Here is a 22,686-nt window from a genome sequence, read left to right as displayed (position 1 = left end):
ATTTATTTATTTTTTTAATCAAAAATGGTGCTTTGCAACAGTATTATTGTGTATTAGCTAATTTTACAACCACTCTATTCTTAATGTATTAGATTTTGGACCCGGGTCTTTAACGTGTTAACTTGAATGATTTAATTTTAACCCTATGGAAGCCAAGAGAAGTGGCTTTATCGCCCATTGCTGTTAGTGGATGTTGGTTGTGTGTCAGATTTACAAGTGTACCAAAAATGTGCAAATAGAAAAGTTCCATCCAGTATCTTTGTACATAAAGTGATTTTGTTAGAAGTTTTTACTGGAGAAAAATATATATATAAAAAAGACTACTGTTGTGTTCAAGATGTGCAAAAAGGAGTTAGTTATCAGCAAAGCTATTTAAACCTAAAATAGCATCTCAATGCTAACCATGTAGCAGCAGCAGAGATGTTAATGTCAGCATCCACATGAGTGATCAGGGCTTCCTAAAACACTGCAAATGATCCCATTTAAATTAGTTGAGACAAGAACATCCATCTAAGCTAACCATGGGTTACAAGAGCACTGATCACAGAAACAGCCAATAGGCCCATGGTAACTGTAGTAGCTCAGAGATCCAGAACTCGGGTGAGAAAATCTATGTCTTGTTCCACTAATGGAAGAGTGAAGAGAAGAATTTTGGGAGCATATTACACCTGCGGCACTGTGCTGACACAGTGATGCACAGCAGGTGCCCTGTTTTAGTTTCAAAGCAATGCCAACAGTTAGTAGTAGCTTCGCTAGCAACAGCTTCCAAATAGATTCTAGTCTCAAAGCTAAATCATCACCACCCTTCATTTCCATAAAGTTTCACGTTAATAACTGCGTTTTCACACCTGAGAAACAGTGAGGGTTGTCATCCTGAGTGTTCCCGGATTGTCCATCAAACACACAGGATCTCCTTTGTGGTTGTGTGCCAGGCAGGATGGCAGCTGCTTCGTTGCTTTGACAAGGAGCCAGACTGAAACGCTGTACAGGATTTCTGTTTACACACACACACACTCTTACGTGAGCTGTTTTGTATGTGTGTTTATAAGTTAGCGCAACAGGGAAACTCGTTTGGCGCCTCAGAGAGAGAAATCAAAGGCAACAGAACACAGCAGCTGCATTTCCAATACAAATATGCGCAAATATTTGTCTATATGCTGCTGATGTAAAAAAAAAAACAAAAAAAACAAAGAAAAAAAAAAAAAACACAGTTTTGCAATGTGGTGTTTCCATTAAATAAGAAATTAAATTAAAACCACACATGAATAAGATTGTTACTCAGCTAATCATCTGTAAGCCAATCAGAGGAGACGTCAGTGTCTTATTCAGGGTTGAAGTAACAAGCCCCGCCTACTTGGGAGCGACTACGTAAGCAGCATTTGGGGAAAATTTTATTCGCCAATTTTACAGAGGAGCTATGGATTCAACACACTGAAATGACACACAACTTCCTATGAACTGTGTGATGCAGTGAGAGCTCTGGTGGAGCAAGCTGCACATAGTTTGGAAAAAAAACAAAACAAAAAAAAAACACCACAAACGATCATCCTTCTACTACTTCCTGTCGTCTTCCTTGTGGTTTTTGACAGTAGTAAAATTTTTATGTATTTATTTAGTTTTTTTATATTGGTAAAATACTATCAAAGTAACTTAATCATTTTTTTACCACATGACTCATGTGAAGTAAAAATTGTTTCCATTGCCGTTTTGCGAAATACAATTTTATTCTACTTTGTTATGGCTGAAAAACCATGTCATCTTAGCGCAAAATCTTTTTAGCAAAAATCATGACTTATTTCAAAATTGCCTTCTTTCTATTACGTAAGTTTATTTCTGCCATTTATACTGGTGCAATTTTATGGTCATCGGAAACGCAGCTACTCCCTTGGTGGTGACAGTAGCTGTGTGTTCCACCTCACACACACTTGTACATGCTCCACCCTTTGTCATGACAGCAGCTCGGAGTTTGGATGAAAGGACACCTTGGCGAGGCGTTCTGAAGGCGTGTCTCCGTAAGCGCTCTTCGGCACTAATGCACCAGCCTCACCTTCAGCTGCTTCTCCTTCTTCTTGCGCACCTCCTCCCACTCGTTGACAATCCGTCCCCACAGGATCCAGGTGTCCTCCTCCAGGTGGGACAGGTTGGAGGAGGCCGAGGAGCTGGAGACCAGGGAGGAGCCGCTGTTTCTCCGGGAGCCGTTCATGGAGCGCAGAGACTTGCTGTCTGTCTCCAGAAGCCTAGAATTAAAAATACAAACATGTATGTTGTCAATTAGGTCTGAAACTAAGCATTATTTATTATTATTATTAGTTGCAGTTGCAGTGTTTGACAAATACGATCAAGTGAAATCCATGTACGATTGAACTGAAGTGACTTTTTTGTCGTAAGGTGCCTTGAGACGACGTTTGTTGTGAATTGGCGCAACATAAATAAACTGATCGGAACTGAATATTTTAGTTGGTTATTTTGATGATTAACCGGATAAAAATATATGCATACTTTTCATTTAACAGCTTATACAATATTATTGGTCTACAAAAATACAATTCCAATTTATTTCATGAACAAGAAAACAAACATTTTCTAAAACATTGTATATAAATATTTCTATCATCAACATAGATGATAGAAACATCATCTATGTTGATACATGATATCTATCATCTATCAACTCAAAGAGCTGAGCAGAAAAGCTCAGCACTTTCTGCTTGACTTGGCATCAACACAATGTAGGGCTGATCTTTTTCCCTTTTTTTAACAGAATGTGAAGCAGGTGAAGCTAAAACTGTCACTTGAGGACTTCTGGGTAGAACATACAGACAAAAAAGGTTAAGTTTTTTTTTATCTTAAATGCAAAATATATACATTGTTTGTACAATTTTGGATTACCGTATTTTACGGACTATAAGGCGCACCTAAAACCTTAAATTTTCTCAAAAATCAGCAGTGCGTCTTATAATCCGGGGCGCCTTATGTGTGCACTGAATTCCAAAATCTGTCCCTGACACAGAGAGCTGTAAAGTGTACAGTACGTACGCTGGCAGCGATAAAACAATCAGAGGACATTACGTAATACGTAAAGTACGTAGGCCAGCAGCAATAAACCAATCAGAGAAATGTTGTCTGAGTTCTGCAGCATATGCCTCTGGTAGAAACCAGATAGGTTTTTCCACGCATCACCGTCCCTGTTCATCTGCGACTCCATGAGCATCCATCTCACTGCTACTGTGAAAAAGGAAGTGAAACAAACTAATTTGGAGTTTGCCATCATTCCGGGAGGATTAACAAAAGAACTGCAATCGCTGGACATTGGTGTAAACAGGGTGTTCAAAAAGAAGTTGCGAGCGACGTGGGAGCGATGGATGACAGACTGCGAACACACGTTAACTAAGACGGGGAGGCAGCACCGGGCGAGTTACGCCACCAAGTGTGAATGGATTGTGGATGCCTGGGCTAATGTATCTGCCTTAACTGTTGTCCGAGCTTCGCGAAAGCTGGCATCATTGCTGAACAGCCACCTGATAACGAGACTGACTGACAATGATGAGAGGGAACCTGGCATGTTTGATGGCAAAATTGCCCAGCTGTTCATAAAAAAATAACGTGAGTGTATTGTTACATGGTCGAATAAAGTTCAACTAAACTTACCATTTTGATTCCGTTACCTTTATTTTAATTTTTTTTTGTTGACCGTATGTTTTAGCATGCATCTTATAATCTAGTGCGCCTTATGTATGGGTTAAATACAGAAATGGATGCCATAATTGAGAGTGCGCCTTATAATCCGGTGCGCCTTATAGTCCGGAAAATATGGTAATTACTGCTCTTACTGTGTTATTCTTTTCAGAAAATGTCCTTTTTTNGTGCGCCTTATAGTCCGGAAAATATGGTAATTACTGCTCTTACTGTGTTATTCTTTTCAGAAAATGTCCTTTTTTGAGGTTATATATGCCAGTTCACGATTAATCAATTATTTAATTAGTTGACTTTTATTTTGATAAGTGGATTACAATTAATCCGATTAAGTGTTTTGATAATTCAAAAGCTGTCTAAAATGAGGACATATTTGGAATGTGAACATTTGTACTTTTACATATTAATATCCTCAAGGTCCATCAGCAGTAAGAGCAACAAGCAACTTGTTAACGTGCCACCGGAAAGTCAAGGAACTAATATGGCAAACAGAAATATCTTCATATATACTTAGTCAGGGAATTATAAGCCTGGCGGGTCACCAGGCTTTACATGTGCCCCCACCAGGCTCAGCATTGCTTATTTTAAAATTATTTATTTTTAAAAAATTTTATTTTTAAAATTTTTGCATTTTTTAAGACTTTATAGTTGATATTCAGGAATTGCCGTATTTTCCGCACTATAAGGCGCACCTAAAAACCTTCAAATTCCTCAAAAGCCGACAGTGCGCCTTATAATCCGGTGCGCCTTATATATGGTCCAATACTGAGCCACAACAGGTCTAGCAACTACGGTAAGCAGCCACCGACTTCATTTTTTTCCGTAGAAGAAGAAGCGCGCGGTGCATGCTGGGATAGTTGTCAGAAAGCTGGTTTGTTAATAAAGTTTGACTGACCTATCTACCTACCGACCGTTTGTAATCAGGTCGTCTGCAGGTCATTTAGCACCACGTTCTCCATCAACATGCTGTGCGTGAACGGAGAAGGGTGACCATCATCCGGCCACGCCCCGGCCCAGTCGCGGAAGGCTCTCTTCGCTGACCGGAGTCGGACTGTTTTGTTGACATTCTTTATGTCAACAAATTGGCTTTAGACATTCATCCGGGGTGCTTCAGGGGGTGCTTCGACTAGGGTTGCCAAGGGACCAGCCCCTATACATTTAAAGCTGGAGGGGACGGGGGAAGAGAGACAGAGACTGCAGAGGCAGCATGTCAGTTGGTCTGTGTTACCCAGAAAGCAGTTGGGCACAATATCACAACACCAACACCATGAGTGAAACAATGACTGGGACAGCCTGCTATATAAAGTACTCGGGGATCTGTTCTTTATTATCACATCCACATTTGTAGAGTACGTTACAAATCGTATAGATTCAATATGGGATGGGTGGCAACCCTAACTGTAGCGTCTATTCTATGCGCCTTATAATGTGTTGAGCCTTATATACGAAAAAAGTTTTAAAATAGGCCATTCATTCAAGGTGCGCCTTATAATCCGGTGCACCCTATAGTGCGGAAAATACGGTAATCCTCCAATCTTTTAATAACATGCAATTATCAAATTATATTTTCAAATTTCCTGTCAACTTTAAACACTTTTCAAGTCAAAAACACAACAGGCCGCTGGATGAATGACTTCCCTAGCACCCTACCACCAGGCTTAGCATGTTTTCTGGGGGAAACCTTGCTTAGTGAACAGAAAGGTACTTCAGCAAGAGGTTTTATTGTGATAAAAATAAAGTAAAAAGCTACTTTGCAGTTCTCCACCCTACCAAGTAAAACCAGACAATGCAGGGAAGCAGCTATAAACCTGACGTTTCTAAAATTAGTCCCTTCCTTTCGCTGTGCAAGTTACCTGACAACAACGCAAACTGAATCTTGTGTTCACATCAATGATGGAACCATTTTTAGGTCAGAACTGTTTATTTACAAGTCACCAAGTGTTCAGCAAGGCAGCTCTGCAGGTTTAAAATAACTCATTGTGTCAAAGTTGGATGAGCTGCAAACGCATCAGCCAATTAGTAATTAGTGAAGAATTTCAAAAGATGCCCAGAAAGGATTCCGTGAGAAAACAGTCCAACAGCCATGCAGCGTGTAATCATACGTAGATGTTGACCACATGCTTGATTCATACAAACTACTCTTCTTACTTAATGTAAACAACAATCAGATTCAAGATTCAATACTTTTCAGTAAAGAAGGAAAGAGGTTGCAAGTTTTTTTGGAGACAACTAGAGTTTGATCTGGGTCCTCAGGAAATGACTGATGCACCGCCTCATGTTTACTGCAGCAGTTACTGATCTAGGAGCAGCATGTGGAGAACAGGAGACCCAACTTTAAACCATGACACAGAAACAAACACTCCGACACCTGATCTTGGAAAAAAAAAAAGAAAAAAAGTCTGAGGTCTTTCCAGTGCAGCCTGTGAGGACAGTGAGTGCTGTCCCAGAATGGCTGGGGGTTCCAGACAAATTTAGGCCATGGAGAGAGGACTGAACAGAAAATACTACATTACGGACAGAGTGAGACAGAATGCCTAAGTCAGAGACTGGAGGAATTTACACTTTGTAGAAAAATTAATGAACTGCGTTTTATAGTTGAACCTGAACCTGCTATGAGCTCTGCTAATAATTCACCACAAGTTAAACAGCCAGAAGACGAAATAAGTAACGTGGACTAATGATGATCAAGCAAGAGATGCAGCAAATAAACACCAATTTTCAATTAAACTTCTATCCACATTATAAATAAGATACTTAAACCTTTAATTTAATCTCCACTCTCATTTTCTGCATTTTAAATCAGTATAACATGAAGTAAGATCACCTTACCAAGATAAACTCATAATTTTCTCCTCATTGCTTTGGGATTTCTTCAAAGCTGACACATCTGGACTTAGACAGCGCAGTAGTGAGTGCTGGATTCTGTTGTTCTTGTGGCAGGACGGGACGAAGCTCATACCCTTTATCTGTTCTGCCGGGTCCAAAGGCCTCACCAAGCACACAAACCTGCGGTAAGCAGTTGCAGTATCTCTGATTTGAACACCAATACCAAAGTCCTCACTGTAGTTGCTGCAGCTGGTCTCAAAGTTCCTTGATGACGAAATGATTTTACTGTTAGCATGTGGCTAAAGCTTAGCTCAGTTAGCTGGATGCAGGAACAAGCAAGCTAAAATTAAGTAATTAATTAGATTTTCACGCATTAAAATGTTTTTACCAAAATTAATAGCTATTTTTTTTTTTTTTTTAACATATGAACGTTTCAGCAGGAACTTTTGCATTCATGTGTTGCTGGTACTCCTGTAAATGTGACACACAAGCGATATTCGCAAACAACAATGGGCAATAAAGCTGCTTTTCTTGGGACTTAATTTTTGCCACAAAAATTAATCTGACTGGACACTGGACAAGTCTATTGTTGTGTTCTAGTTGTGCTAAAAGGAGTTAGCATATCAGTGAAGCTACTGAGGCCTAAAATAGCATCTCAATGCAAAGCATGCAGTAGCAGCAGCATGCTAATGTCAGCGTCCACAGTCCACATTTCTACAGACATTCCATGAATGATGAGGAGTTCCTGAAACTCTGGAAAGATGAATGTTTAGCATTGCACTTTGCATCAATGTGGTGGTTGAATAACCTAAGCAACAAATTAAAAACAACAAATACCTTTGTTGTTGAGCTCATATGTCTGTTTATTTAATAATTTAGCAGAATTTTGTTTTTAAATTAAAAATATTGCTAATTTTGTCATTGCTATATGATTAATCAATTACAGACCCTGCATTTAACTGTGTCCCATTACTAGCTAAAATGCTAATTTTTCACTTAACAGAATGGTACTCTGAAAGAATCATACAGGCAATGATCTGTTCACCCAAAAGAAACGTATCCAAGAAAAAGTTATTTAGCTGGACAAGCAATGTGATGGATTCAACAGTGAGCAAGTGAACAAACCCTCAACAATAAGAGTGAGTGGCACATTTGTGCCGTAATAGCTTCTTCTACTCTCACACACACATTGCTCAGCCATGGATGAAAGGCTCAACGGAGAAAGAATTCCCAGAGCTGGCAAAAGAAGGCTGTTGCGTCATCCTCTAACAGTCTATTAATTCAATGTGAACAACGACCGAATCAGCAGGCCACAACAACGTTCTCAATTTACAACACACACCCTTGGTGATTCCATGCATACACCACTTGGCATGCTGTGATGTGGCCTTTGGGAGCCTGCAGCAAGTTATTGGTCTTCCTACAAAACCAATCAGTTCAGCAACAAGACAGAACATTGTTGTAAAAGTGATAATCGACAGCGACATTTGATTTGATCTCATCTACAATCTCTCACTGCAGAGTAAATCAGTGTAAAGCCAGTTGAACATCAGTTGTCAGATGAGATACAAACTGAGGAGAACCATTTAGTCGATGAGCTCGGAACGTTTTCCTTACTGAAGGCCAGATTCAAATCAAAAGCGCTGTGATGCCACAGAGCAAAAACAGGCTAACCTGATAAAAACAAAGAAAAGAAAATGTAGTGTAAACTTCCTAGAGTTAGTCTCCAGTTAGCAAGTCACAACCTGCTAGATGTCATTCAGGTGTGTGCAGATAAGAGGGGGATGGAAAGAACTTCTACAGTGACTGTGTCAGGTATTCTGAACACAAAGCCAACAAGACAACACAGCAAGATTTAGCCAATATTGGGATATTCTTTTTAAAATATCAAGAAATCTTATATTTTCATGTTGTATAAATAAATAAACCTTGCCAAATTAACAGGTCACCTGAAATGATACTGCTAAATTCTGAGAGGAAGCCATCATTTTATCTATGTACATTAGTAAGGTACTTAAAAAAAATCTACTCATGCAGAAAAAAATTGTACCCATAGCTAATGTTCTCCTTCCACCACAATGTTCAGTCAGTTGTTTAATTTTATAATGACATACATACACACCTACACACACATCTTTTAGTGAGTTTGCTGGTACCAGATGGGAGTTTGTTTGGACAAAGTGGGCAGGTAAACTGGCGAGAGTGAAATAACAAGGAACCACAGCAGGTTCTGCCCACATTAGCATAAATGTTTAAATTATTGGTTTGAAAATCCAAATAATAGGGCCGTTCTATAATAATAAACACATTTCCACTATTGGTTCCAGAATAGTTTTCCCCAGAACCGTTTTTAATCAGCCAGGACTGTTTCTGGTGAGTGTTTCCTTTGAGCGATCTACAACCAGGCGGTTGATTAGACCAGCCCTACCTCTGTTGCTCAGTGGCTCCCCCTGTAGGAGTGCTGCAGCAGTGTGGGAACACAGATCTCCATCCACCACAACCGAGAATTCCCATTAAAAACATTAAAAATAGAACAAAACAGGTTTAAAATTAGATAGTTTCGTTTGACATTTGGCTAAAAAAGTGTAAAAAGTGAAAATATATATATGGATGCATGGATTTTAAATTATCTACTTCCAACCCAACTGCAAGACGGAGGAAAAAGGAAAGCTCAGATTTTCATTAAAACCTGATGCACCTATATGAAAACTAGTGCAGATGTCGATATCCACTATTAATTTTGCTACCATGGTCGATACCCAGTATGTGACAACATTGCATCATATGTATTTCTGTTATTTCAATATTGTGAAAGAAAAACGACCACACTGCTGGCATTTCTTCTGTTTCAGTTAGACATCCTGCAGTCCTGCACGGCACCACGTTTAGTGTCACATGACCAAACTAAAACCACATGACCAGCCTCCTCCAGAAACACAAAGGACAATTTAATCTGAAATATTTCATTTGTTACTATTGGCCCAGTTTTACTTGCCGAACCGATAACAACATGTTAAAAAAAAATTACTAAAATTGCTCGATACCGTTGTTGGTGCTGATAAATCATGTAGCCCCACAATTACGACCATTTAATAGCAGTTATGATGTGAAACTGAATTCAGATCAGTTTTATCTAAGAAGTTTGTCATAATTCACAGATCTTTGAGGATTACAGAAGAATGGCCACACATCCTGCAGCGTGGATTCTCCAGTCAACATTAGTAAGACTGGGTTGCAAAAAAATATTTTTCGGAAGTTGTCTATGTTTTTTTTTATATTTTGAACCATGGAATCCAAAAATTACATCCATTTTTCTCAATCAGGTCACTTTCTTATTCTAATCTGATTTAGAATAATCCAATCTTCTGATTAAATTGATTATATTTTTGTAATGTTATCAGTTCATTTCCATTAATATTTCTCATCCAAAAAAGATTTTAGGAGAAAAAAAATTTGTTTTCTAACAAAGTGTATTAATTATATGCAACAAACTTAGATTGTTGTAAACTGAATAATAAACACTGATAAGGGTGCGTACATGTAAATTGAATATTACGTCTCCATCTCTTTTCTCTCCTGATGGAGTCTCTCCTCCTGCTCGTCACTCATTGATCAGATTCTCAGGAAACTGATCCAGATGTGGAAACAAGTCCTGCATTTTGATGCTCATGTTGCTCCATAGTTCAGAAAATTGACCTGATTGAGCAAAACCAATGTGATTTTTGGATTCAGCTCATCAACATGACCCTAAAACAGTTGAAAAACTCCAGACAATTCTTTGGCTGTTGGCCAGTGTAATCAGTGAATGATCAATAATCTTGGGGAGTTGAGATTGGTTCTTATTCTAACATAAAGGTTAAATCCCTTCAAAAGACTGATGAGAATACTTCATTAGTAATAGTATTCTTAATTTTCTTATGATCAGTAATGTAATTAAGAACTTAATAATTAAGGACATAATGCTTGATTATTATTTTTTTATTATTATATTAATTTTTTTCTTTCATATCAACAAAAACCCACTACGCGCTACGAATACCTGAAGACCACACTGGACTTTGTTTTGTCTGTGTATATTCAAAAAAAAAAGTATGATGAGACAATCATACTCTCTCTTGGCGGTTTTAAGCATTATATTTGAATTCCTATTATAAAAACTGTAATAGTGAGCATGTGTGGCTGGGTTTCTCTGATGAGTCATGTTACCCAATCTTCACCTGCAGTTTAATTCTGATTCATTTATGACTGAAGAACATGAACACTGACTAGAAACCTTTGCACAGAAAAGGCTTTCTTTGCTAGTTATTGACATAAAAGAAGTTATAAACAATGTCTCCCCTGGTGGGCTACCGCAACAAAACAATAATCATGTACTTCAAAAATACAAAAAGGGAAAAAGACCCAACTTTTGTTAAGAACGAGAAGAGAAATTCATTTTGGAAAAAAAAAAGAAAAAAAAAAAGAAAAAATCCCATCTTGCATCATCATGCAAAGGTAACTGAATAAGCTGCGTCAGCCAGACCACTGACCTGTTCTGCTCCTCCAGCTTGGCCAGCAACTCCACATCGTCAGGGCTGAGCTGCGCTGGGGAGGACGGCGAGAGGGCGGGCGAGGACAGAGACGTGGACGAGGAAGTGGTGGGGGTCTGTAGAGATGTGGGCGTGGCCACCTGGCTAGCCATCTGACTGACGGTGTGGGAGACTGAGTTCTTCACCCATGAGAGAGTAGAACTCAGCTTTCCAGCAACCTTGTCTGTCGCCACCTGCAGGGAAAGACCACACAAGTCTTTTTATTATGTAATCACTTTCCGACCTCACCGGGCTCAGTCTCACAATAAGTCACCGTCTAAACTTAGATCCATGCCAACCAGACGTCGTCCAGTCAGAGGGGAACGGATCGATGCGGCTGCTGAGCTTTCACTCCGCTATAGCCAATGTTCTGATTTCCTGATCAATACCTCAAACTGCTTGCTTGTGCTGCAGCAAACGTTTGATGAGTCAGGACTGAATCGTGACAATCAGCAGTGGATGTTGGGTTGGTTTCATTTTAAAGCTACTTTAACAACACATTCTAGCCACTTTTCCTTTTTTCCAACAGATTAACAACAAGAAGTCCTGCTTTTGCTAAAGAGAATTTTTTACAGAGCAGAGCAATGATTAACATTATCATTCCCTCTCATGGGGAAAAATGGCGACAAAGGTGTGATTCCTGACACGTAATCTGACCGATACTCAGACCTGGGCAGACCTACATACATGAGAATTATAAAAGAAACTGTTTAAATCAGCTTCCTTTTCAGAACCACCACTGAAAAAAACAACACACAAATCCTGACCAAAAGCATATAAAGACGTGACATCAGGAAAGTTTCCTACCTGCTTTTCCCTCCCAGAAATCCAACCCTTTCAGCCGCTTTCCATGACAAAGCTGTTTTAAATCTCCATATCCATCAAAAGAAGGATTTCAGATGCTTGTTGAACCGCGCTCTCACTCGCTCAGACTTTTAAACATTCAGCCGACTTAACAGAGTCTTGCAGTCATATGCTGATCATACTTGCAGGAAGGGTCAAAGTGCTACAGTCAGTCATTCCACACAGCTGTACTTCGCAAAAAAAAAAAAAAAAAAAAGCCTGGCTGTCATAATGCAGGAAACAATTTAGAATAGAAACTACTGAGTAAAAAGCAGCAGCAGCGATCTATTTCAGTTTTTAATGCAGTAACATCCATGTACTCTGTGTTTATTTTTGATACTCAGTTACACATTTCTTTTAATGTCAGTATGCCATTTTTAATAACTGTACATCTTAATTTTTTTTCTGCAAATTTCCCCTTTACTCTTCAGTCTCTTTATTTTTATCTGTGTGAATCTGTATCTACCAGTCACTTTGCTGCTGTTTTACCTCAACTTTCCCACTAAGGGTCAATATAAGATGTTTCTATTTTATTCTCAACTTTTTCCATGTTCAACTACAAATTTTAAATTAATGTAATAGAGAAACACAAATGAGTCAATAAGAATCAAAGAAGAATCATAAATGTCTTTCAACATTTTTGATGAATATAATGTAAAATTGGTTCAAGCATCTGAATCTTTGTGTGTAATTTAGTCCCAGTATTGCAGAGTGTTAGGCCAAAGAAGATTATCCCGAGGTTTAAAACACCTAACAGAGCACAATTAAGTGCATCACCTGAAAATGGAAAGGGCATGGCACAACTACAAACTGCCATGCATCCAAACTAACAGGACAAGCAGGGGTGGTATTAATCAGAGGATCATGAAGAAGCTGCAAAAAACCACAACTCCAGAAATCCACCCTTTATACAATGAAAGAAAGGCAGAAGAAGTCATCTATTCAACTGCAAAACTACACATTTCTACACATGTACAAATTTATGAAACAAATAACTCCCCCAGCAGGGTTTATTAAAACAATAGTGTCACACATGCGATCGTTTTCAGAAAACTTTTTATCCAAATGAACTCGCACAAATATGTCATTTGTGTTGTTTTAAAAATGCCAAATGCAGCATGGTGCAAAGCTAAAACCTTTGTTAGCCAATCAGCTGATGCCATTTTACTTACTGCAGACAGTAATGTAATGGAACCCTAAATCTCTGTTTACCCATAAGTGCACACAAACACTAATATGGAGCTTTGTGTGGATGGAAGACTGGAACACATTAAAAAGTATTAGTTTTCCAGATATCCGAAGGGAAACAGGCCCCAACAACATTTACATTTTGTCATAAGTTGTAAAAATCTGTAAAAGTTCAAGCGACATGAATTCTTTGACAGACTTTTTAATTAACTCAAGGCACAAGGACTCAAACATTTTTTTATCTGACATATAAGTTTAATCCTTCCTATCAATAAGTAAAGTACTAAAACACTTAAATAAATGGCATATAGATGAACTGAGGAAGACTTCTTTTGTCCAAATTCAAATCATAAACTCTTCTAGAATGATAGGAGGATTATGCTAACACTATAATTCTGTAGTGGTGTAAGTATCTGTGTGTAATTTTACATTTGTTCTTATTGTACATTATATTTATATTATATTTTCATATTGTTGTGTTATTTTTTTAAATCTGTAAGTATAGATTTAAGTCTGTTACAAGTTGAAGGTATGAGATGTTTTAGCAGTGTCTAATGTCACATCTGCTTCCACTTACAGCAGAAACTGGGTAGAACAGACTGGAAGCAAAAAACATTCTGGTTTTAAGTAATTTAAATTTGGTTTTGTCTCAGTGGAGTTGTTTTTTTTCCCCACTAGGTGTATTGAAGCATTCAACAGATTGCCTCTTTTCTTGTTTAGCTGACAACTGGCTACGTGGTTTAGCCAAATGTTTATTTGCATACAGAGCAGATAACTGAGATCTAATCACAAGTGTTCAACTCAGGATGCATGAAGACTGGTAGGTATTCAGAGCCAAATTCATTTAAAAATGGTTAAATAGTTACAGCTTAAAAGGACATAAAAAGTGGAACAGTGAGCAACTCTGTTTATAAAGAATAATAGCTGATTGTAAAAAGTTGAACTCTTAATTTGCATTTGTCTATTTTCTCCCCACCCAAAGCTTTGTGGTGCTCTGAGTCAGACTAGGATCGTCTGTGGACTTTTTTCCCTTTGAAAGCAAAATAAAAGAAAGCCGGGCCACGTGGCTTCTTATGGCGTCGATGACCAACAACGTTAGTGAGTCAGATTTCACCTTAAAGAACAGCTCTACATGTGCTCTTTCAAATCTGATATCTAGAAAGTTGAAGGCAGCTTCCTATGTATCTAAGGGCGTTTTCACATCTGATAGTCTGAGCTCAGTTCAGGACCAAAATGTGCTACATTTTGAGCTGGTGTCGTTCTCTTTCACACTGCAATGTGTCAAACCAACCAAATCCTTTCAAAAACCTGTTCATCTGTGGCAGAACCAAGAACCACTGAAGCAAATAACTCAAAAACTCCTTTAGAAGACACCAAGATCAACTTCCTTCTTCACAAGATGTAAACCAAAACAGAATGGCGTCAAGATTTTTGTGGTTGTAGGATGTCTCTTTTGTCTCCATTTCTCCCATTAACACTCGACATAGGCATTTGTTTTGGTCAGATTTATCCAGAATGCCCTGAACCACAGCCCACCTCTTGCTTTTGGAGCGGTCTCCAGTCCACATATGCATTCAAACCATGCCAGACTTCACTTTAACCCAACCAAGACCCAGGTTAGTAGACGGACCAGAGTTTGATTACACATTCACACCTCCCCAAAAGAACTGGACTTTCTAGGCAAACCAACTAGAGTCGGATTAAAATGGACTAAACAGGGCTGGTGTGAATGTATCCTAGATGAAGATGGATTTGAAAAGATTTAAAATTATGTGGCAGCAACTTTAAATTTAGACTCTGGTTCTACTATGTCAGATGTCAGGATCAAGGTTGGTCTTAAAGATATTGTGTCCAGTGAACCGAGCCGATGAAAGCAGGAATTCCCCGTAAATCCTGGATACGGGGTTTGTTGCTGCTTTTGTTTGCCAAAGAACTGAAAGAAGCCCAGAAATGCTGGGAGCATAGCTAATGAAGCTACAGAGGGTCCGAGCAGTGGAACATCAGGGCAATTGGGGAAGTGAAAAAGACCAGAGGAAGAAGTGAGAAGTGTTTCCCTTATCATAACTGAACAGATGAGTCACAATAGCTGGAAAATAAACCAGGTAAATGGTTAGAAATTATATCTACATGTACAAATCAAAAAAATTCTAAGCTACACTCGCTCCTATCTTCATATTGCATTTCTCTTCCTGAATAACCTTCTCGGGCTCTGCAATGGACACCATGGTGTGAGAGCACTGAAACCCAGGCTTGGCTCACAATAACACACTCGAAGTGAGGTGGAAAGGCCTTTCTCTTCACACGCACAGGGCAGCTCATACTTTCCAAATGTACAATCAACATTTCAATGACCGGGCTGAAGGCTACTCCTCAACAAGCACTGCTAGCCTTCTAGTGGGGTAGGAAATGAAATGTCTAGACTCTGGCTTATGATTTTAGAAATTCATACTGCATGCATAGCCGTCTTAGTATGTTAGGGTAAAAAATGGAGTCAAAGTTTAAACTTTAAGAGTTATATTACTTCTACTAATTTATTTCCTCAAACACAGGAGCTGGAAATAGGACCAAAGTAAGATTTTGAGTGACTAGAATAATGACAGAAATCCATCTTTTGCATAAATAAATAAAGGTGTCAATTATGTTGTTGAAAATGTGTAAAAGTTAATTGGTTACATCTATTGAAACCAGGCAAAAAGCTTTCCTAAAATTAGTTCCACTGCAGAGCCAACCAGACATGAAATTTAATAATTTAATACAGTGAATTAATACATCTTGAATTGCCCCCTTAGTGCGTTTTGGTCGCAGAGCCAGACCACATCGCCCATAGCAACATTTCTTTCAGCTATGCCACTTGCCACGGACAAACAAGTTGGGACCTGCAAGTTGACTCCTATAACTTAAAGCAGTAGTTTATCTGCTTTAAGTTATAGTTAAAATTAATCCCTGCCTTAATAAAAGCACATACTGTTTTGCACAAAATCCTTTTCCAAGTATTTACACCTCTAGAATCTTTGAACTATTAGCTATGTTACAACAAATTAGCTTCAGTGTATTTTTTTAAAATGTGTGGTCAGAATATGGAAACAGAACATGGCAGAGGCAGTGTCATGCTATGGGAGTTGTCCAAACAAAGGAAAGTTCTGCTAACAAATTAGACTTAATGCAATTAAATGACACCTAAAAATTATGTCTAATAAAGTATACACAATAGCTAATTTATTCCTATAGATAAAGCTATTGCAATAAGCACTAAAATCAATTCATTGCATTCATACAAATTAAAACAACAATCTCTATAATTTCCATTTCCATAATTAGTTGTTTTTCTGGAGCGTTGGTCTAAACTCCCCTTTTTTGAATGTTGTTTAAAAAGACTTTGATATTCATTTGATTTGTTTATTTATTTTGCATATTTAAAATGTCTTCCAGCTCCAGTGTTAAATGTTTAGGTTAGAAATTAAAGATTTATTAATATTTCAGATTATAATAAAGCCATTACCATTACATTACTTGAATTTTTTTCAAAACTACAATATTATCATTTATTGCAATAACTTCTAGGACAATTATTGTCCAGAAATAAAATGTCCCAGGCCTAAATTCGGCCTAAATTGAGTAAATAATAAGTAGGCCTATTTAAATTAGGGTTACTTATGCACTGAAGCAAGTGATTAAACCTTTGTAGATCAGAATAGGCTATGGTGTCAACAAGTGTAAACAAACAAAATGCTAACATAATGTGGATCGATAGTCTAGCGCCCCAAAATAAAATCAGACTAGGCAGCAACACTTGTGGTCTAATTAACGGTGTAACCCCACCCAACAGCTCACATGTACTGTGTCTACCAGAACAACACCAGAGGAGGATTACAGAGGCTCTGTGATGTACAGTTACTAAGAATTTACACTAGTTTTGATAGCAAAAAGCGTATGTTGGTGTTTTTAAAAAATGCTATTTCCATCCTGTTTGTTATTAAATAAACTCAAGAGCAAGATGTGTTACTGCTACTTTCATCTCAACACATCATTAGCTCAACCAATTGGTGCAGGAAAGCAAACCCTGTGCAGCTTCACGTCACAGAAGATTTAAAGCTAATCTTTAATTCACCCCCTCCCCCTCCAGTCCAATGCCACAGCCAAACTAACACTCACAGAAAAAGTACTGATGAAGTTCTGCAGCTATCATAAGAACCATCTGGGCCTGAGCAGCCAAGAAACAGAGAAGGAACTCACTCAAGTGTTTAAATAAAGCATCTGGTTCAGGCAGTGTGACTGAATTCAAAGAACAGAAACTAGTTTCTCACCAGCTGCTGGGACTGAAACTTCACATTCGACATACAGATGGACTAGATCTCCACGCGAGTGTTGCTACAGGGGCAAATGTAAAACTTGAACTATTGTATAATAAAATACAAAATGGCAACCCTTGAACATTAGTTTACATGTGATACAGGCCCCAGGTTTCAGTGTGCTGCTAAATAATACTAGATCTTCAATTAGTTTTAGCTTATAGAGAGTAATGACTTCCAGTCACCAACAGGTGCTTCCACAGATAGTTCTGATATCTTCAGCACCAGGGAATCCCTCTCCTTCAGCTTTATTCACACACCCTCATTTTACTGCAACAAAATTCAAAAGTGCTTTACAAACACAAAACATGTCCCATCCAGGATTTGCTTGTCCCTGGTAGCATTTATGGAGGATTTCCAGATACAGAAGTAAAATTAATACCATGTATGACAAGCCTTCACCCAGTGCATTATAAGCCTGGTGGGCCACTGGGCTTTAGTTATGCCCCCACCAGGCTAAGCATCACTTTTTTTTTGTTTTGTATTTACTATAGAATTTTTTATATACTTGTAACAGTGATAATAGCAAAGACTGGCTAAAGAGTCTCTTTGGTGAAACGGTTGGAAGCACAATGGCAACACAGTATGGTCAGTATGTGAACACATAGGGAGGCTGAGGTCAGACGACTTTACCGTTCACCACGCTAACAACTTCAGAGAATGAAGTGACAAGTCAAAGATAAAAGACACTTTAAATAGGACACTTTAAAAGACATGGCATTTTTGCACAACTGAAGTGCAAAAAAAAAATGTTATTTAGCATAACTGTAATTTTTATGCTTCCTTTTTTTAAGTATTGTTAATAATGTTTTCCAATAACACATAATTGTCTACTGATATTTTCAAATTTCCAGTCAACTTTCAACATTTTTTTAAATCAATAACTGCCCTTACCACTGGGCTTAGCAGGTTTTCTGGGGGAAGCTCTGCATAGGACATGCTTGAAAACGCACGTTGCCTTGTGTAACTCATCACCGATAGTCGACACTCGGCATTATCAGTTCTACAGGACATCACAGATATTTTGCAAGCAAAAATAGCTTTTGAAACTCACCTTCCTCCTTTTCACAATGTGTTTATGCAGAGACAGCTTGCTGAATTGCTAAACTAACACTTTTTTGTTGCACATGACTTGTTGACAACGTGGCTTGTTGAATGTTTCAATGCCGTTCAGGTTAATTATGTAAATTTAAAAAAAAAAAAATACAGCTCCTAAACAAAACACGGCATTTTTAAGTTGTCTTTCATTTGTTCTCTGACCTTAATGAAGTTTCTCATTAGGTCTCTGTATTCTTACTACTTTCTCCCGTTTTAATGCAGTGGTGCAATATTTAGAACTCTGCTGCGTTAAAGATGGTTATCTCAGGTGGGTTTATCACCCACAACATCCTTGTTTACTGGATTTCTTCCCCCTTGTCTACAGTCGGAGTTTGAGACACAGTCTACATCGCAGCAGCACCACAGCTGAGCGGTTTAAATCCTCTGCTTGTTCCACATATAATGTTTCCCTCTCTGTAAATCATGCTCATCTCCAAACAGCAAACAGAGAAGCGGCGCGTTAGCCTCTGCTGCCCAGGTTCCTTTTATGGCTCGATGGTGCTGAGCGCTGAAATGGGGATCTAGCATCAAATTCAACAGTAGTCTCTCTTCCAGAAAGCGCCACAAGTTACACGGCATTACCGAGAAGAAAATCCGCTGAAGCTAAACGAAGACATCGTTGTTTTTTTTACCTTCTGCAGCTAAAATGGCGACTTATACTTAATTTTATTTTATGGGTTTTATAACAAACATCCACAGTCTTAAAAAGTCTCCGGCTGCAAACGCGTCAAACACTATCGACACCACTGACAAGCCCCAGTTCGAAGTAATACTGCGACAAACCGAATGTAAGAGTTAAGTAATAACCATTTGTATTAATTGAGCGCAATGTCACAGTATTGACTTTAAAAACAATGGAATAACTTTGAGTCTGTTAGTGAGTAGATGTCAACTCCAGTAAATAGACCGAGCCCGGAAAAAAAAGCAAAGACATCCTTTACCTTGAAGCGTTTTCAGCCAGCAGCAGTAAATGTCTCCTGTTTCCCATGCACGAAGATAAAGCTCCACTAGTCAGAGAAAAAGTTCCGCTCGGAAACGCTTTACGTGCGGTCATAGAAAATTAGGACAAGCCAGTGCGGCTAGGTTTCTTCTTGAAAAGCTAGCCAGCATTAAGTTAGCCCGTTCCCATTGACTCCTCGGTCCAGCCCATGCAGCCGTAATACGTGTACACAAATGTCTCCGACCCACAGACACGGCCTCGACTGTTTACATCCTAACAGAGCATGCGCCAACCTGATATAACACTGTCACCAAGTGGTCAACGTGAGGAACTGCAATCCAGGGTCTTATGGGAAAGCGTTGCCATTTACTCATGAAGAGAAAGTACGACATTCTTAAACACAAAAGCGTTTTGTTTTGTTTTGTTTTGTTTTTTGTTTTGTTTTGTTTTTAAAAAGATAGTTTGATTATTTTCACAATGGAGACCAGAAGTGAATTTAGCTAAAATGGGCCAAAAATAAAATTGGAGCATAATTCCAAAAATTTGCATTCAAGCACAATAACTGATGTTGCACTGATATTTAACTAGAGTTTTAATGGCTCTAATGTTTTTTTGTGGGTGGACCACAACGACGCCATTAAAACTCACAATAGCATACCAAACTTTATCGATAAGAAATTAGAGTGACAATTTTCACAGACATTTCAATAGTAACCACATTGTCACATTTTTCTGCTAAAACAAGATAAAAAATTTTGGTGAATCCTTCAGTTTTCCTTACCCTCTTTAGTCTGTTTATGGCAAAGTGTCTAAAGTCAGATTAGCAATTCTAACTAATGCAGATGAATATCTTTCATTTTCTTGGGTAAATTTTCACTTACAAATAAAATCTTTTAATAGTACTACTACTACTACTACTACTACTACTAATAATAATAATAATAATAATAATAATAATAATAATAAACTTTAAGTATTTCTCTTTTATTAATCATGTTTCTGCTTTTATCTTAAACAAACAAAGAAATTCCTTCATCCCCCTTTTATTAAACTTTGCTACATACAGAAGCACTGACCTATAACCCTAAAATCTCACCTGCCCACACATGGAAAAAAAGTCAACTCAAATGTTTTCAAATTATATGTCTGTCTTTTAATAAGGGACCCTTTTTATATTTTGGATCTAATTACTCATCTACAAAAATTACACTGCTCTGTTTCATTAAAAATGTAATGTTTAATATGTATATGAGCAGACCAAAATACAAAAATTCTAAAGAATTTATTTATTTACATATTTATTTTGTTTGTTTTTTGTGGTCCTCAAGTGCTTTCAACTTGATGATTTTGGCCCTCATGGTAAAATGGTTTAAGACCTTTCCCTGTCTGAGCAGTGACTGGGTGAGAGGCAGGATGTAGGCCAAACACAACCCTAAAAACAATGTCACACTCTCCACTAAACATCTCAGGGTCACTTATTAATTCACATGCATGTTTTTGGAATGTGAGAAGAAAATGGAGTACCTGACAAAAACCTCACACATTTTAATGGAGAACCTTTTTGCCCCTGACCTTCTTATACAACTGCTGATATGAAGGTTATTATACAAAACCAAGATAGCCTAAAGCAAATCAGAAGTCTCAACAACTTGTTTACCCTTTCATTATCTATCACAAACACAATGTGAATGACTCAAAGGTCATCGAGGAATGAATCGTGTCAGAGCAGCTCTGTCTCAGGGCAGCTGTGGGAACGTTGTGATTTCATATTTTTGACCAAAGTAGGTGACTACTGACTTAAAAGTTCACTTTCACAAAACACTAAGTGTAAAGAAGAGATGTAAGCTTTTTCATCAAGGGTCTCAGGATTTAGCACACTGTTAGGTTAAGGAAATTCTAGATTTCCCAAAATGTGGTCCACATTTACTGAATTTATCCCAGTGGATCAGGAAAAGTGGTTTAAACTGTAGCCAGTGTAAACATGTGCAGTCATATTTGGTAAATTAGGATTTGCTTTCTGACGAGGTTCATCTGTCAGATTAAAAGTACCTTTTGAAAATAACAAAAAGTACTTTGGTATTAAGCAGACTTTGTAGTAAACCCCAGTGTTAATTTTTTTGTCACTGGTCTAATGTAATATTCTAATTTTAAATGTCATGTTTTCTTTAGCTGTAAGTAGAAAATCATCATAGTTAATAGAAATAAAGCCATTCAAACATCCATCTGGTGTAGTTAATCTATATAATGTGTTTCACTAAAAGTTCCTCAAGTAAATAGACTTTTGAATAAAATTTGTTGAACGGGTCAGTAGGCTGTCTCATCAAGTGCTATTTTATGTCCTCATGTTTATGCTTTGTTATTTTCTTTTTTGTTTCCTGTGATGCCCCGTAAAGTACGTTGGCTGATTGTATCTGAATGGTGCTCCATAAATAAACTTGCCTTGCTATTAAAAGCACAAATCCCAACTTGAGCTTATGATCGAATATTATGTCAGTTTGTACCTTAGTTCAATTTATTTGGAAAGAATGATAAGGAGTTATGTAATGTGTAACTAATCAGTGTTCCAATATTAAAATATCTTACCTGGAGTTCATTGCTGAAAGGAAAGAAAAACGTCACTTCTGTTGGAGCAGCGTGGAGTTTCAGGCTGTTTGATATCTCTGACTGATCTTTCATTGAATCTTCATTCTAAAAGCAGCAAATGCTATTAATAAGTGAAAAAAAACCTACTAAAAATCCATTCTTAACCTAATCAGAATTTACTAACAATGACTTTACAGCAGCCACAATTAGACTGGCTTCACTCAGTGTCTCACAATGTGAACAGAAACTCTGAGTGAAAGAAACCTGGTGAGGAATAAAGGAATTCTGGGGAAAATCTATCTGTGTGACTGCCTAGGTTCACATACCAAACAGTCCACAAACCTACCTTTCAGGTTTTAGGTGAGAGCAGGCATGACGCATGTCTTTTGTTGGCTGCTTGGACACTCCTCTGGCTAAGGAAGGAGCTGACGTTGTGGAGACACATCACGACCGAGCATGGCCCCATCGATCTGATACGTCACTCTGTCTGTCGCGTCACATCACACCGATAACGTTACGTAACTACAAACATAAACACACAAGTGTTCGAGGTGAAGATGGCTGAAGAAGTTGAGTCATAGAGAAAATAAACTAAAAC

At 38.0% G+C, this 22,686-nt stretch overlaps 1 protein-coding gene across 6 annotated transcripts in view; it reads right to left on the bottom strand.

Annotated features, from left to right (window-relative positions):
* evi5b (ecotropic viral integration site 5b) overlaps nucleotides 1-22,196 on the bottom strand; it is a 49,215-nt gene extending 27,019 nt beyond the window's left edge. For 5 of the 6 annotated variants that reach the window (XR_001662442.1, XR_001662441.1, XM_007554693.2 and 2 more), the window contains exons 1-3: nucleotides 22,089-22,196; nucleotides 11,049-11,281; nucleotides 2,048-2,237 (exon numbers count right to left, since the gene is read on the bottom strand). Coding sequence is in view for 4 of the 6 variants with exons in the window: in XM_007554693.2 (XP_007554755.1) it covers nucleotides 2,048-2,237; nucleotides 11,049-11,281; nucleotides 22,089-22,181 (516 nt within the window). In the remaining 2 variants the exon portion in view is untranslated. Of the gene's footprint in view, nucleotides 1-2,047; nucleotides 2,238-11,048; nucleotides 11,282-19,506; nucleotides 19,766-22,088 lie in introns of those variants that run through there. The other variant, XM_007554694.2, reaches the window with a different exon arrangement.
* Nucleotides 22,197-22,686: the final 490 nt, after the last annotated feature.

Source organism: Poecilia formosa, unplaced genomic scaffold, assembly GCF_000485575.1.
Source record: "Poecilia formosa unplaced genomic scaffold, Poecilia_formosa-5.1.2 Scaffold65, whole genome shotgun sequence".
Classification (NCBI taxonomy): Eukaryota; Metazoa; Chordata; class Actinopteri; order Cyprinodontiformes; family Poeciliidae; genus Poecilia; species Poecilia formosa.
This window is presented reverse-complemented; position numbering and strand designations above follow the sequence as displayed.